Genomic DNA, 15,431 nt, shown 5'->3' with positions numbered 1-15,431 from the left:
TATGCCACTATAAGTAATTTCCACTGTTCTGGCATAACATGTCAGTTGTATTTCAAGTTTTTCTCCATTGCTATCACTTTAAAGCAGCAAGATTTGTGTCTATGTTTCTTACTTGGTAAGAAAGTTGTGCTCAGGATTAAGAGCAGGATGAAGATAGGATTAAACATAGCCATAGTTCTTGCAAACAATTTTCATGTCATTTCTTTATGCTATCACACTGTAAAGGACTTAGTGTTGATTGTGAACGCTGCACATGAACAAATACCAGGAAGAATACAAATACCAGGTAGAACAAATGCCAGGTAGAATGCAAATGCCAGCTAGAATAACATCCATTTCCTTGAGCTGCCATGAAGTAACTGCATGTCCTGATTGTCTCTATGACTGTCAGGGATCAGCCCTGATCCCCAGGCATTTGGTAGAGGAGAACACTCACTTGCATCCTCTGGAGCAAATTGGCTGCACTCTCCATGCAGATCAGTTGTAGCAAAATCAGGAGGAAGTTCTTGTAATATATTCTGGTGCCTCATGGATGGCACAAGGGTTAACAAGTACACACACGGTGCTGAGAGCTGGAAGAAAAGAACCCTGGAGAGAGACAGAGAGTAAGATTTTGAGAGTAGACAGCTTGAACATTCAGCCCATTTTATAAAAAGTAACTGCTCAAAAAAAGGGAGAAGTTGTGCTATCCAGTATCTGCTGGCTGTGTGCTGCTCTAGGACAGCCTGCACTTTGCTGCTGCACACCACCCACAATCCTACACTTCAGTGCTGTGCTCCCTGCACTGTGCTGCTCAAGGGCTGCCAGTCCTGCTGGACACTGCAGTGTCCAATTGCTTCCCTCCCCAAACTTTTCTGCCTTTGTATAGGATGATCAATTATTTTTCCTTTTTCTACCAAGGTATTTCAAGCCTCCTCTTTAGCAGGGCCGTAAGTCCTTTCTTTCTGTAGTTTACCCATTCTTATTTATTATTATTGTGCTGAGGTCTGAATTAGTGTTGACTTTTAGGGAGTTTTCTATTTAAAAATTTCAAATAATATACTCACTGCTTCTCAAGGAATAACCACAGAAGAAGCTCTGATATTAAAGTGCCAGTGTGTGTTCCAGCAATTGAAACCTGATTTAGATTTTAGATGCACTCCCTTTATCATTCCCTGTATCAAAACAGAGAGTACTCGTGATGGTGAATGTTCCCATTCAGAGGGCCCTCTCCTGTTGAGAGACTGAAACATTTAATCCACCCATTTTAAGCATTGTCCAATTGCTACAAAAGCATAAATCAACAGAAATCATACGAAGTAAACATTAACCTCAGCCTCAGAGTAGGATGGCTACTTAAGCTGAAGGTGCAGAGCATGGGAGAAAACACTTCCTCAGTCTGACAGAGCTCTGTCTGCCTGGGATCAGCCACACTCCTGATGTAGATGGACAAACTCCTTCCAGAAGTGGTGAGTACTGCAGCTGGCAGCATTAACTTTCAAAAGAACTGAGAGGTTTCCTGTTGCAATTGCCATTCCTAAAGATAATGCATTACATATTTACAGACTTCTTTCAAAATAATAGGGTGGGCAGGGGATAATCCTTTAAAATTAGAGCTAACATTTAAAATTTAAAAAATCAAGAGTCTAAATCATCATGGAAACTTTGAAGGAAGTTCCAGCTGGTTAGAAAAACTACTTTAAAAAAATTAGAAATTAAATTCCTATACTTCTTAGATGGTGAGGTATTTCTGTACCATTTTTACCTGCTTGCTTCCATGTCCAAGTGTGATACTATCAGGCTACTCTCCTAGCTGGTAGCCTACTAATGTTATGAAATGGCATATTTGAAAAGAAAGGTTTTGTGAACGGTTTAGTTAGTTAATGTGAAGAAAAACAGCAAAACTGAAAATCCAGAACCTTTATCTGGCTGATCTTTTTTTGCATTTATGCTTTGCATGTTCTGCTGAGATGGTTTAAGCATCATCAAACAAGCCAATATCCTAGAAATGCAAGGGCTATGATATCACAACTTCTTCTATGATGAGCTTGAACTGTTCCTTGCATGTTCAGTACCAGTGGTTGTAATGCTCCTTGTCTTGGGAACTGGTGGATCCCTCACAAGCCCCTTTCAAATCTCTATGAACAAATCTTCCTCCATGACAAAAAAAAGCAGATACAGCATCTTCAGGACCATTGATTTGACCATTTGGGGTCAAAATGTTAAGGGTGCTTCTCAAATCCAATTGCAAATTTTTTTCTGTTGACTTTTCATTCCCAGCTCTTTTCCCCCACTCCTCTTTGCAGAAAAAAGGATAAGAGCTTGCCTATAGCTGCCTCTGAGTACACTGCTCAGGTAACAAAGACATCAGTATCTACACTCAACAGATGTTGCTGCCATCCCTCTTCCCTCTGCCCTCTCTGACAGTGCAGCTTGCAGTGTTATCCAGGGGAATTTCTAATGCCTGTGTCTCCTGGGAGAGACAAGGACAGCATGAGGCCAAATGGATTACAAATGTGACATTTCTCTTCTTCCATGCTGTTCTTTCCCAGTCTGCCCAGGTTCCACAGTGAAATGCAATTGCAGGTGGCAGTACCTCTGAACTGGGCTGAGCACACATTACAGCCATAGAGTTGCTAACTCAATAGACAGATGGAAAAGTAGCCCTTGGGATCAGTGCTCACCATTGGCACTGTACCAGATCAGTGGTGTGTTCTTCTGCAGTAATTTCCACTTTCATGTCTCAGCTCCTTCTCTCTGATTTCTCTCTTTGCTGGTCCTTTTGCAGGAGCTGCTCTCAGCAGCAGCACAGCTGGAGCACTGCAGAGGGACTGTTCATCCCTGTCACACAGCACCAAGGCTGGTTTAAAAAGCTGCCTTGGATCCCTCTGTCCCTTCCTGTGAAGTGGCTGGCTCTGATACAGCTCCAGTGCCTCCTGCAAGAAGCCAGGGAGCTTGGCTGGGCTCCTCCTCTGCTTCATGGCCTTTCCATCTCCTGCATTCCTCCTCCCAAACCACACCGGTCCAAAGAGCCAGACCTCGGGAGCCCTGCTCTCCCAAGTCTCACTATTGCTGCATCTCTTGCAGTTACTGATAAACCAGAGAATTGATTATTAACCTGCCAATATTAATGTTTGTGAGTTGTTTAAATCCTATCCCAAGGCCTTTCACTCATTCATCTGCAAGAGACATCTCAAATTATTTTGACTACTCACCCTCCCTATCTTGACTTCAGAAAAGAAGAAAATTTTAACTATTTCATTTCAATTGCTGTTTCACACCTAAAGATTGGAGCATATCATGTCACAGTAACCAAACAAACTGGATTTCATGAAGTTAAACTTTGCCTTCATTGTCATCATTTTGTCATCATATTCAAAATGCTGTAAAAGGAGGAGCAAAAAAATAAAATAAAATTTTCTTTCTCTGATTTATATGCAGGAAATCCTCATCTATTTCTTCTTCCTTACCTTTGCTGAGATCCTCATCAGCTCAACATCTTCATCTTCCTCTTCATTCCAGAAACAAAGGAAAACTTTTAAATGAAAATAATGATGAATTTGGCATGTTAGATTTTAGGAGACCTCATTCCTTTACAGGAAATACTTCCCTTGAGGAAGTACCACCTACACCAAGTGGTCAGCAGAAAGACCATATATGAGGTCTTAAAAGACCTTGATGCTTGCAGACTGCAAGACAAAGGCAAATTATTGTTTTCTATTACGAGAAAAGATACCAATATTTTTTCACACATACAAGTGAAATCTTCACAAATGAGAGTCACTCTCATATGACCTTGAAGGAGCAGTCAGCAATCAACAAGTCATTGTTATATAAAATGTATGCTATGTTAAAGTCTTAGATTTCACTCAGAATGTGTTTTGTACCTAAACATCTTTAGTTCCAGTGCCCATGATTTTGTTATTCAGAATTTCATTTTGAGTTTTGGATTGTAACAAACTCAAATCAAATCTAAAAGAAACCACGGAGTTTCTCTAGGTGTGAAATTAAACTGCAGATGGCTTCAGTCATCCACAATGAGTCCAGTGTGACTCAAGCTGGCTTAGAACCAAGCCTGATTTTCAGCTCTTTACACAAAACTGTTTGACACACCTCATGGAGGTGGGGTTCATGTGTTTGTCCATTTCACAGCAAGCATTTCTTACAGCTCTGTTAAAAAAAATTATTACAAGATCTCCTTAACTCAGTAATAATTCTTTAAACATGAAATCATGCACAACTGCCAGTGTAGCAGCTTTTTCAAGAATATAGGTGACATTTCCAACAGAAAGGGTCAACTTCATTGATTTCACAAAAACCCAAAAAGTAAGATCCTAGAATTAATTTCTCCTAAAATTGTAATAAGGTGAAATAGTACCATGGCTCAGAATCACCAGAAATCCCTCAAAATAGAAGAGAAATTTCACTGTGAGCTGGTGGGATATGCTGCTATTTGAGGTCCTCAGTAATGACTTTCAAGGGGTGAATCCTTATGACAGCCTCCTTACACCTCACTACAATTTGAGAAAAAATACATAATGAAAAGGAAACATTGACATTTTGAAACAATAGCCAAGAGATATGCAAGTAGTTACAATGTCAGTGTTCAAGAGAAAATACAAAAAATGCCAAATCATTCTAAACACTACTGCCAGCCAGGCAAAACAGCATTTGCTATGCAGTTATACAGACAATAGTTGGAGTTACACAAGTAACCGAGGTTTTAATATTAACATGCACTTTTTTCTCATTTATTTAGACTCACAGGATTTGCAGTGAACCCCTCTGTAAATAATTATCTTCTGTGTTTTATAAACTGAAAATACAACTGAGGGTGAGCTTGAGCATTTACTGAGGACCTCAGTATAAACCCATTGCCCCATTTGCCCCCAACAGGACAGTCCCTTGGCATGAGGAGAATGAGCAAAGACTTTGAAGGCAAGAAAAGCCCAGGGCATCAGCCACACAGGAGAAGCACAGGGCATCAACCACACAGGAAAAGCACAGGGTATCAACCACACAGGAGAAGAAAGCACAGGGTATCAACCACACAGGAGAAGCACAGGGCATCAACCACACAGGAGAAGCATAGGGCATCAGCCACACAGGAAAGCCCCAGGCAAACCAAGCTCTCTTTCCCAGTGCTGGCTGCAGTGGAAGCTACACAGAGCTACAGCTGGAGCTTTACCTATGAGAAAGGAGACTCTGGGAATCAAAGGTGATTTTTCACTGCCTGCAACACTGATTTTGGAGCCATTCTGTGTCAAAGCTGAAACCTGAGGGAGGAAGATCCCCATGATCCTATCCCAATTCATTAGGGCATATTTACCTTTTTTGACAACTTTCATGAGTCTTAGTCTCTTACTGTTTTCTACCACAACTGGTCAACATCCCCATAAACACCAGACAACAAATACCCTTCCTCAGCACAATCTAAGTGATTCATAAGGCCAGAACAGCAAAATTAGCCTTTGAAATTTGCCTATTTTTCTTCTAATTACAATATTTACATTATCAAAGAACCTGAAACAGAACACCACATACTTTACTTATTAATAAATAACAGTAGCTAAACCTTATACCAGGTGCTTTTTGTTTTCTGCAGCTTGTGGCATATATACACACTAGTGTATATCATAGAAGTAAAGCATTTTACTGTTCCTGGAAACCTATTTGGATTGTTTTGCCTGAACTCTTCTTGTTTCCCTTTCCAAAGCCCTCACTGGTTCCCAGATGTAAATTTTCTCTGCTTTGAAGCTTTCCCCCCGGAGACTGGACTAGATGTAATTATTTCCTGAAATATTTAATCTGGCAGTGTTAACTTTGGCCAGTCGAAGTAAATATAAGTGAGTGAAGATGAAATAGTCAAAATTTAACTCTGATCCCTGAAGCCAAATGCCCAGTGCCGTAGCAGCAGGCAGGAGACAGAGAGACACAAGCCTGTGATGACAAAGACACACCACAAGCTGGACAGCTGGCCCTCAGGCAGTGATGACTGGTTTCCTTTCAAACCTGGTAAGTGCTTGCTGGGTTATTTACATCTGGGACATTTTTGTGTGCTACTGGGGCTTCAAAGAAAACAAAACTGGTGTCTTGATAACAACAAGGGTTTGCTACAAGCATCCTGGAAGTGGTTCTGCCCACTGTTTTGAGGTATTACAGCACTTCATAAGCTCTGCCATTCATCTTTACCATATTTTTATCAATATGTTAATGTGTCTTACATGTTTTCATGGACTGGAAAATATTTGCTTATCTAGAAACATAATTTGCTTTGCTTACCTGGTAAAAAAAAAGTGCTTTTTAAAATACGTCTAATTATTTAGTGCAAGACGTGGCAGCAGAGGTTTTGAGAGGCAAGGAACAGGACTGGATGCTGGAAGCCATGGTGCCTTGACAAGGATGTTTGTGGAAGCTGCACTGCCTTGAGATGATGTAGGGAAATCACAGGAGGATGTACATCTCACATCAGGACAAGCAGAGGGAACATTCCTACCTGAAAATCCCCTGAACAAATGAGATGCTTCTGGAGAATGAAAGACATTGTGACAACAGCCTGATGTGGGTACAAACTTCAGAAGATTTTGTTGTACCTCTGCAGGTTCAGTACCAGGGGCTCTTTCGCATGATCACTGTCCTGGGGATTGGTGGCACATTCCAAATCGGCTTTCAGATTTCTACCATCACCTACATGTCTCAGGTAGGCAAAGATGCACCTGGCACTGTGGTTAATGAGAGCACCGGGTCTCCGTGCTGCCTGAGGCTGCTGCTCTGGCATTCAGAAAGGGTTTGAGCACAGTTTTCTCCTCTCATTTCCCATTTGCTATGCTATGCTATCATGAGGAGCAGTGTTGCAAACAGAAGGAGAGTTGTTGATAGAAGTGTCCTCAGAAGACACACAATAACTAGGGTGGCATCTGTCTCCCCTAAAATATTATAGCACATGTGTCTTCTTCAATGGTTTCAGCTGACATTTTTATTTTATCCATCCTCACAGAAAAATAGAACAAGTGAGCCATGCTCTAGGAAAAGTCTGCTTCTCTCCACTGATCACAGGAAAAACTTCCATTAAGGGCACTGAAGTCTAGAGGGAAGACATCGTTATTTTGTAGACATCACCTTAGTGGAAAATCATTATTTTCTGGCTTCAGAGCACTAAGTTCTGAGTGAAAAAGTATTTAGGAATCGCACTGAACAGGCTCTGTGTAATGTGGTATTCTTGGCAGGTATGTCAGAGAAAACCCACAACTCATTTACAGAGCTTTGTAGTACTGTTTACACTATTCTTTAGTACCAGTCCATGCCTTGCTTCCTCAGATTTCAAGGATAAAAATCCCAAAGATTGAACTTCTAATGGCAGAATGTGCATAGCACACCCTATTATACTACGTCTTAGCTAATACACACTTCTAAAGCCTATGTGAAATAGTAACTCCAGCTGAAGCAACAGAATTCCTTTGTAAATATGATAAAATACCTGCCCTGCTGTCACAGGTATTGTTAATGATTTTATTTTTCTGTCTCAGCATGTGAAGGCTTTCATCAATGAAACTTGGCTGGAGCGCTATGGCTATCCCATCCAGCAGGATAACCTCCTGCTGCTGTGGTCCATCACTGTGTCCATCTTTGGGATAGGAGGTCTCTTGGGTTCTTCAGGAAGCAGATACCTCACTGTCAAATTTGGCAAGTATGTATGCTCAAAGACAATTTGTCGCTTCAGTCTTAGCTTAAAAAAAGATAGTTGAGGTTTTAAATGAGACAGGTTTTAAGACTCAGTGGTAGCACAGCCAGCTTAGCTGTGGTGGCAGCTGATTCTCCTGCTTCCTGCCCATGTCCTGTGGCATGGACTGTGCTGCCAGCCTGTCACACCAGCCACAGCTCCTCAGGCTGGGTTAATCTCAGCAATGGGGAAAGGCAGCACCTGGCTGAAGTCAGAATGGGTTCTGGAAAGTGCTACTCAAAACACAGAAGCATTCAGATCCTTGTTGGAGCTGCAATAATGTGTTTCACAGTGGATGTTCAAGCACAGAAGTGCTTTCAGAGTTTTCTCTGCTACACACCCCAGAAGTGTTCCCAAACTCCCAGGTGCAGCCACATGCCAAGGCACACCATGAGTCCAAAGTACCCAGTGCTTATTTTGTCCTGGACCACATATGTGTACTTTCAAAAAACCATCAAGACAACTTCAGCCAACTTCCTGCATGGCATTAAGTGCCATTTCCTTTCTGAGCCACAAAAATTATTTTCATTTTCTTGCACTTATAGAAAGAAATGTCTCTTGTGTAACAACGTGCTGATGATAGTGGCAGCATCTATCATGGGCTGCAGTAAAATATCCCAGTCCTTTGAGATGATTCTAATTGGACGCTTCATGTGTGGAGTAAGTGCAGGTGAGTGACTTCTCCCACAGGTCAGCTGAACCTCACAAAATTTTACATCTTTTTTCAAAGTAAATAATAGACCTCCACTAAGAAAACAAAATGTTGAAGTCAGTGACCATTTGTAAGAAGATTTTCTATAACGCTCTGCAATAAAGAGCAAAATTATTATCAATTTCACTGATACCAAGTGGAATTCAGCTTTGCCAAGTGTATGAGTATTCAGAGATGTCAGAAATGTTTTGATACCTCATGGAACAAATGGGATTTTCTGAAGGAAAAATATGTATAATATTTTCTTAAATTTAGCTAGCAGTACTGAAAGGTATACAGTTTAAAGCTAGTATTTTCATAAGGAGGAGTATTCCAAGTAGTAAGTGCTGGGTTAGTACAGAGATCTGGGCTTAATAGAGCACAATTACTCCTGGCAAGTAAACTACAGGCAGTGAAAACACCCTGTGCTGCTATCAGTACTTTTTTGTACTTTTCCTTACACAAAACTTGCCTTTCTATTGTTTGCATATTCATAGGGATGCCTCTTTTAACTTATTAAAGAGTTAACTTAGAGGTTAATGCCTATTTTTCAAATAACCAGATTTTGTACATTGCTTCTCTGACAAGGAGATGTGTTGAAGAGCTATGGTTGTATTTTGAGAACAGCTCACCAACAGGGGCCTTGCTCTGTTCTAGAATCTATATCATACCCCATTCAAAAATCTGATTTTTTGTTAAAGAGACTGCAATCAAAAGAGATAGCTTTGCCATCACATACAGCCAAAAGAAGAACATGTTGCATTTGAAACAAATAAAAGGGGCTGTGATCACCATATCAAGAAAAAGCTTCTTTTCCCAGACTAGTATTTAGCATATCTGAGTCAATAAATATAACTGGAAACATCAACTCTGCCTGAAATCATAAAAATTATTGCTGGATAGCAGAAAAGAAATACTCATGTCTCCACCTAAATCACATACAAATCAACACTGATTGTAGCACTATATGTGATAATTTGCCATGAGTCTACCATACAGCTCTTCAAAAGCATTATGTCAGAAAAGGTTGAGATTATGTGGGTTAACTACAAGCATATTAAATGCTGCTAAAAAGTGTTTAATTATTCAGCACTTGCATACCTGGTGTGCTTTAAAACATGCTAAGGCTCACTGGAGATCTTATGATGAGGCTACACCTGCACTTCAAAGGGAAAACTGTACATTTCTTAAGATCAGGAAACTGCACTCTGCAAAGAGGACAAACACTTTTGTATAAAGAGTTAAAAAATCTAGTACTGAAAGTCTCAGATGTGAGCTGAGGATTGTGCCAGAAACAGCTGTATTCTGTAACTTAATTATTTACATCCAGTGGATATAACTGGATTTCCAACGGTCATGTCTTCTTTCTTCTCTCCCATAATTCCCTCTTCACCTCAAGGTCTTTGTGTTCCTCTACATCACCAATATGTTGGAGAAATTTCCCCTAGGAAGCTCCGTGGATTTGCAAACTCTACTTCTTCTTTCTTTTGGACGTTGGGAAAAGCCATCGGGCAAATTTCAGGACAAAGGTATAATGCACTTGATTACCCATACAATTAATTTCTGGATCCCTTCTACTTTTTGCTTCTCCCTCTGCTTTTCCATCCCTTCCTTTCTCTCCTCAAAGCAGATGCAATGAACTCTAACCCCCATTTTCTCCCTGCCAGGGAGCTGCTGGGCAGCCAGTCACTGTGGCCCGTGCTGATGGCCTCCTGTGGCCTCCCAGCACTGGTCCAGCTGGTCACACTTCCCTTCTTCCCAGAGTCCCCACCCTATCTCCTCATGCAGAAAGGAGACCAGGAAGGCTGCAAAAAAGGTAACTGAGGGCTTCAGGCTCCTGTTCCTCACTTGACTCAGAATCATTTTGTGATGCTTGCTTTACCTATATAGAAAGAAATAAGTAGGACAGAGTTTCTCCCTGCTCATTTCCCACATGGCTCTGTGAATACCTACTAAGTCCATTATTGTTGTAGTCCCCACATAGAGTACAAAACCACTTCCCTCTACAGCTCTGTGTTACAAAACCTTTTGCATTTATCTGACACCACCTGCACTGTCAGTCTGATGATTAATGCTAAGTAATAAATGAAAATTAGCTGTTTGCACTGCAGGGCTCCATTGGGCACCCCTTAGTTCTGGTTATTGGCTGTGTACCCTGCTCACACCCTGAGAGAAGGAGGAAGGCAGAACAGTGGCCCCATGGGCAGGGAGGGAGCCCTTGTACACCCCACTAGGCCCCTCTGTCCCAGCAGGTCCCGCTGAGCAGGAGGGGATCAGGGCTCTGGAACACCCTGTAAGACATCTCTGCCTCTCAGCACAGCCCCAGCCCACGCACAGCGGGCTGCCAGACACTTGTATCCCCTGCTCAGAAACCTCAGGGAACAAACAGAGACGAATTAACATGGCAGGTCTCGCTCTCCTTCTTCACAGCCATAAGGCAGCTTTGGGGTGAAGGCCAACACCAAGCAGAGATTGATGACATCATGAAAGAGAAAGCAACAATGAAAAACACCAAGATCTTGAGTGTCCTGGAACTAGTGAAAGAACCAGCTTTCCGTTGGCAGCTGTACATGATAGTTACCCTGACCGCCACAATTCAGCTATGTGGCATCAATGCAGTTGAGTGTGTTTCCCCCTTAAAGTCCCGAGCTATCACAGCTCACAGGAGCTCCCTCCATTTTTCTCAGGCTTCTCAGCCCAAACCTTGCTGTCTGCCAGCCCTTCTACAGGACAGCAGCAGCCACAAAGCTTGGCTGGGCTCTCTGTGTGACATGCCTCTGGCCAGCTCTCGTCCTTGCTGGAGTTACCTGCCTCTGTAGTTAGGCTCACTGAGCAGCCACCTTTGGGAGCCATTGCAGAGCTCCAGAGCTCACTCTTAGGAATGAGCCCACTCTCTCTACTGGCAAAATCTGTAGTTTTATGTGACTGCTCACTGCAACTGCTGCTATTTATCCCCTGGCTCTTAGCACCCTGAGGTGTTGGGATGGCAGGATGCTCACTCTGCCCTTAAAGCTGACCACAAGCATGCTCCCAGTTCTGCAGCTTCTGCAGCTCTGCTCTTCCTCACAGCCCTGCTTTTCTGCAGTCCTTCTGAAGTCACAGCTTTGCATGACCCTCCTACCTCTAACACCATGATGCAGCAGCATCTGTAAAGGAAATACCCAGCTGAATCTAACACAGCTTAAACTGGAATCTTTATCACCTCAGCATATCTCCAAACACCAGCAGAGATACTTGAAAAGATGTTTGGTTTGCCCCCTCATGACTCCATAACCCATGGTCTTCTTTCTTGGGACTATCCTACAATGATATTTCTGGAAGGGCTCTGAAAACAAGATATACTTGTCTGTTTCTGAAAGCACCTAAATCAGGAGTCTGCAAACCTAATTGCATTGTAGTAGCTGGAGATCCAATTATCCCAGCATTTTATCTTTTATTAAATTCATTAATGAATTAATTATATAATGCTTTATAATATTTTTGTCTGCTGATAGAGTGAATACTACCAAAACAAGTACAGAATTCCAGCTCACTCCAAAGCTGAGCTGCATGCTCCCTGATTAGCAGCTGATATCTAGGGCAGTTTGGATAAGAAATCAATTATTTTCTTCTCTTACTGTATGATTTTTTTTTCCAGATTTATTTTTATACTTTTGAAGTCCTCCAGGCAGCTGGCTTTGATGAAAAAATGGCCTCCTATATGACCCTCTCTATTGGACTCTCTGAACTCGTAGCTGCTGTGGTCTGTGTAAGTCACATTACCAGGGGAGTGGAGCACACTTTGCTCTCCAGCACCGACACTGATGTGATTTCTGTCCTTCAGAGCTCCATCATTGAGAGGCTGGGCAGGAAAGTGCTCCTAAGAGGAGGCTACTGGATCATGGGTTCACTGCTAGCTGCTATCACTGTGACTCTGTCCCTGCAGGTAAGGACATTCTGCTCACAGCAGATTGTTCTGTCTATTCTATTTCTGGTCTAAAGCTCACTGGCAGGACCACATTAGTGAGAAAGTGAGGCTTAGATCAAGCTTGCCTATATGTAGGATTAAACTCTCTCTTAGCCAGTAGTCTCTTGTACTCCTGCCTTCCTTTCAACATGATCCCACTACCTCAGCAAGGAATGTATAAAACACTGGGAGACTGGTTCCTGACTTCATCAGACTGCAAACACCAAACACCAGCCAGCACAGACCACAAGGCAGTTGTAGGGAAATGGTCCTCTCTATTCATGCTGTTTTTAACAAGTAACAGCAAAACTGAACTTTGCTGCAGATAATTGTGGGAAGGCACTCTCTGTTCACAGACTGGAGACCAGTTCACTTCTCAAACAGTGATACCTCTGTGTCATTGCTGTAGCTTTTTCAGAAGCAAATTACCTGTGTTACTGGGTACCAGGTACCAGTACTGTGTTACCAGCACTCATCCAGAGCTACTCTGTACACTGCAAAACTGACCTGGAAGCAAGGTGGCAGCAGACTTCTGGTTTTGTTTCATTCATGAAAGCTCTCAAACATAGGAGAGAGAAATATTTTTTTCCTAAAGCATCGAGTCTCATTTCTCCTTGACTAAGATCTATAAAAATTGCTTTTCAGTACCAGTTTTTAAATCCATAACTTAACAAAAGTTAAGAAAGATGTTATTTGTCCTTCTCATGTCCCTAAGGATCAGAGGAAGCACTATGAGGTCAAAAAGAAAGAACAGGGTGCAGAAGAACTCTTCAGACTTGATTTAATGGAAGCCTCCCTAGATGTGCAGCTGCTCTGCACTGGCAGACCTGTCTGCTCATCTAACAAAGATCTCAGCTGCTCCATCCACAGAGTAAAGCACTCCCGGCTCCCAGCTCCCACACACTGAGTATTTCTTTCTGGAGGTGACAGTGTTGGAAAAGCAGGAGCATTCCCCACCTAGGGCTGGTAACAGTTTTTAACAAGAAGTTAGTTATGGCTTTTTTCCCCCAGGACTGGTACTTCTGGATGCCATACTGCAGCCTTGCTCTCATTATCCTGTTTACAGTTGTCTTTGCTGTTGGGCCAGGTAAGTTCTCCATCAAAGGAAATAAACGAATTGAGTCATGTGAGCTTATTAATAGGGTTAGGAAAATACTGCCATATATTGCATAATATTTAGCATAAGTAAATTCATTTAACATAATATTGCAGTCATTTAAACACTGTGTGTCCAATTATTCATAAAATTCAATACCATCAGGTTTGAGTTTTGCTAAAAATAGAAAAGGAGCACACTGGAAAAATACAGCAAAAATAGAGCAAAAGCAGATGGGTAAAAAATCTTTTTAAATGCTAGGGGGAAAAAAGATAAGAAAAGAAAGAGTTCTTTTGATTTCCATGTTGTATAATGTTACATCTTATCCCACATAGACAGCAGTGCAGAAGACCTACTTTGGAATAATTTTTTTCCTAGTATTTATTGCCTGCTACTCATTAAATTGTATTTTATAAAGGCTAATAGTTTTTTAAATATTTGCCTTCCCATATGGCAGGGTTGAATTATTTTCCTAACTCAAAACAGTTGAAATCCTGTGACTTCAAAACCTAACTGAAATGCCCAGGAAATAAATCTGGGAAGATCACTCATTGGTAATCTAGCAGAATAACACTGAAAATTCATTTTATCAATAATAATTGTCATTCTAGCCTGATACATCTTTTTTCATGAGATGATGTCAGGCTTTCTCAAGTGTCAACTACTTAATTCTTGGATGTCCCCAAAAATTTATTTGAATATTTTACCACCTTAATAAACTGGTGTCCAGCACTTTATTAAATTTATTTGAGTATTTTACCACTTTCATAAACTGATGCCTAGCAGTTTATTAGTAGCCACAAACATTTTCTTTTGTAACAAAGAGCAGAATACTCAATGCCACTGCGCAGCTCTGGCACTGATGGCAGTCTGTTCTAGCAGCACCTATTTGCTGACTGTGTAACAGTACCACCCAATCCAAACGTGGGAGCCAAACTCATCAAAGAAGAAACAATTCTCGTTCTTCTTTCCTTCCAGGTGGTGCCACAGTTTCCACCAGGGTTGAAATTTTCAAGCTGTCCTGCAGACCCCCCGCCTTCGTGATCAGCGCCGTTCTGAACTGGCTGGGGGTGTTTGTGATCGGCACCACGTTCCCGTTCATCGTGGTGAGTGCCGAGGGGCACGGCTGCCTCGGCCTGCGGCGCTGCCGGCACCGCGCTCCCGCAACCGGAGGGCCCCGATTTACCCAAGAGACCCATTCGGACTGAAATATTTGTCAAAGGTCAAAATGGAGAGAAATCCTTATCAAATTCAAAATACTTTGGGTGATGCCTTGAGAGGCTACCTGGAGCAGAGGTTAGAGAGAGCTAAAAGAATGAAGTAGGTATTCATTAAAGGCCTTCAAAGGACACACCTTGGGCAGTGCAAAAGTCTCACAGAGGCTACACCTAAGGTGGACAATGGTCACGAGTTTCTCAGACAGATTTAAGTTTGGTCTGTTTCCATATCAGAGGTTAATTGTCCAATTATAGCTTCAGGTAATGAAGTCACCAGTTCCTCTGGCTCCCTCTACCCCATTCCCTTTGGTTTATGCTTTTTGGGCCCGAGGCTGTGTTAGTGACCTTGGTTCTCAGGCCTGGAAGGATTGTTCAGTCTGCCCAAAATGTGAAGAGAGCTAACTAACACTCTGTATCAGTTCAGAGTTATACACAAATACGCTGCAGGATCTGAAAAATGTAAAAGCTAAAACTTAAGGCATTGTGGGACTCAAATACAAAAAACGTGCCAAGAAAGTGACTAAAGCAAAGATATGCTAATCCTGCTTTCTTTCTCACTTTGTTCTTCCCTGCAGGAAAGACTGAAGCACTTCTGCTTCCTCATCTTTATGGTGGTACTTTTCACTTCAGGGATGATTATCCACCTGTTCCTTCCAGAAACAAAAGGGAAATCAATCATGGAAATCACAGAAGAATTCAATAAGCTAAACTTTAAAAACAAGCATATTCCAGCAACTCCAAATCATGTCACAGAGGATTATACCTTCTGCACCAGGCTTTGA

The 15,431-nt window shown here is 41.8% G+C and overlaps 1 protein-coding gene across 1 annotated transcript; it reads left to right on the top strand.

Annotated features, from left to right (window-relative positions):
• The first annotated feature begins 5,970 nt into the window (after nt 1-5,970).
• Nucleotides 5,971-15,431, top strand: LOC121344480 (solute carrier family 2, facilitated glucose transporter member 11-like). Its single transcript, XM_041420481.1, has 12 exons — nt 5,971-5,994; nt 6,581-6,679; nt 7,506-7,666; nt 8,245-8,369; nt 9,790-9,919; nt 10,058-10,206; nt 10,821-11,008; nt 12,028-12,138; nt 12,214-12,315; nt 13,348-13,423; nt 14,411-14,538; nt 15,225-15,431. The coding sequence occupies exons 1-12, from the start codon at nt 5,971-5,973 to the stop codon at nt 15,429-15,431; spliced, it is 1,500 nt and encodes a 499-aa protein (XP_041276415.1).

This window comes from Onychostruthus taczanowskii, unplaced genomic scaffold (assembly GCF_017590055.1).
Source record: "Onychostruthus taczanowskii isolate IOZ18803 unplaced genomic scaffold, ASM1759005v1 scaffold64, whole genome shotgun sequence".
In the NCBI taxonomy this organism is placed as follows: Eukaryota; Metazoa; Chordata; class Aves; order Passeriformes; family Passeridae; genus Onychostruthus; species Onychostruthus taczanowskii.
Note: the sequence above shows the minus strand (reverse complement) of the source record. Positions and strands in the feature narration are given on the sequence as shown.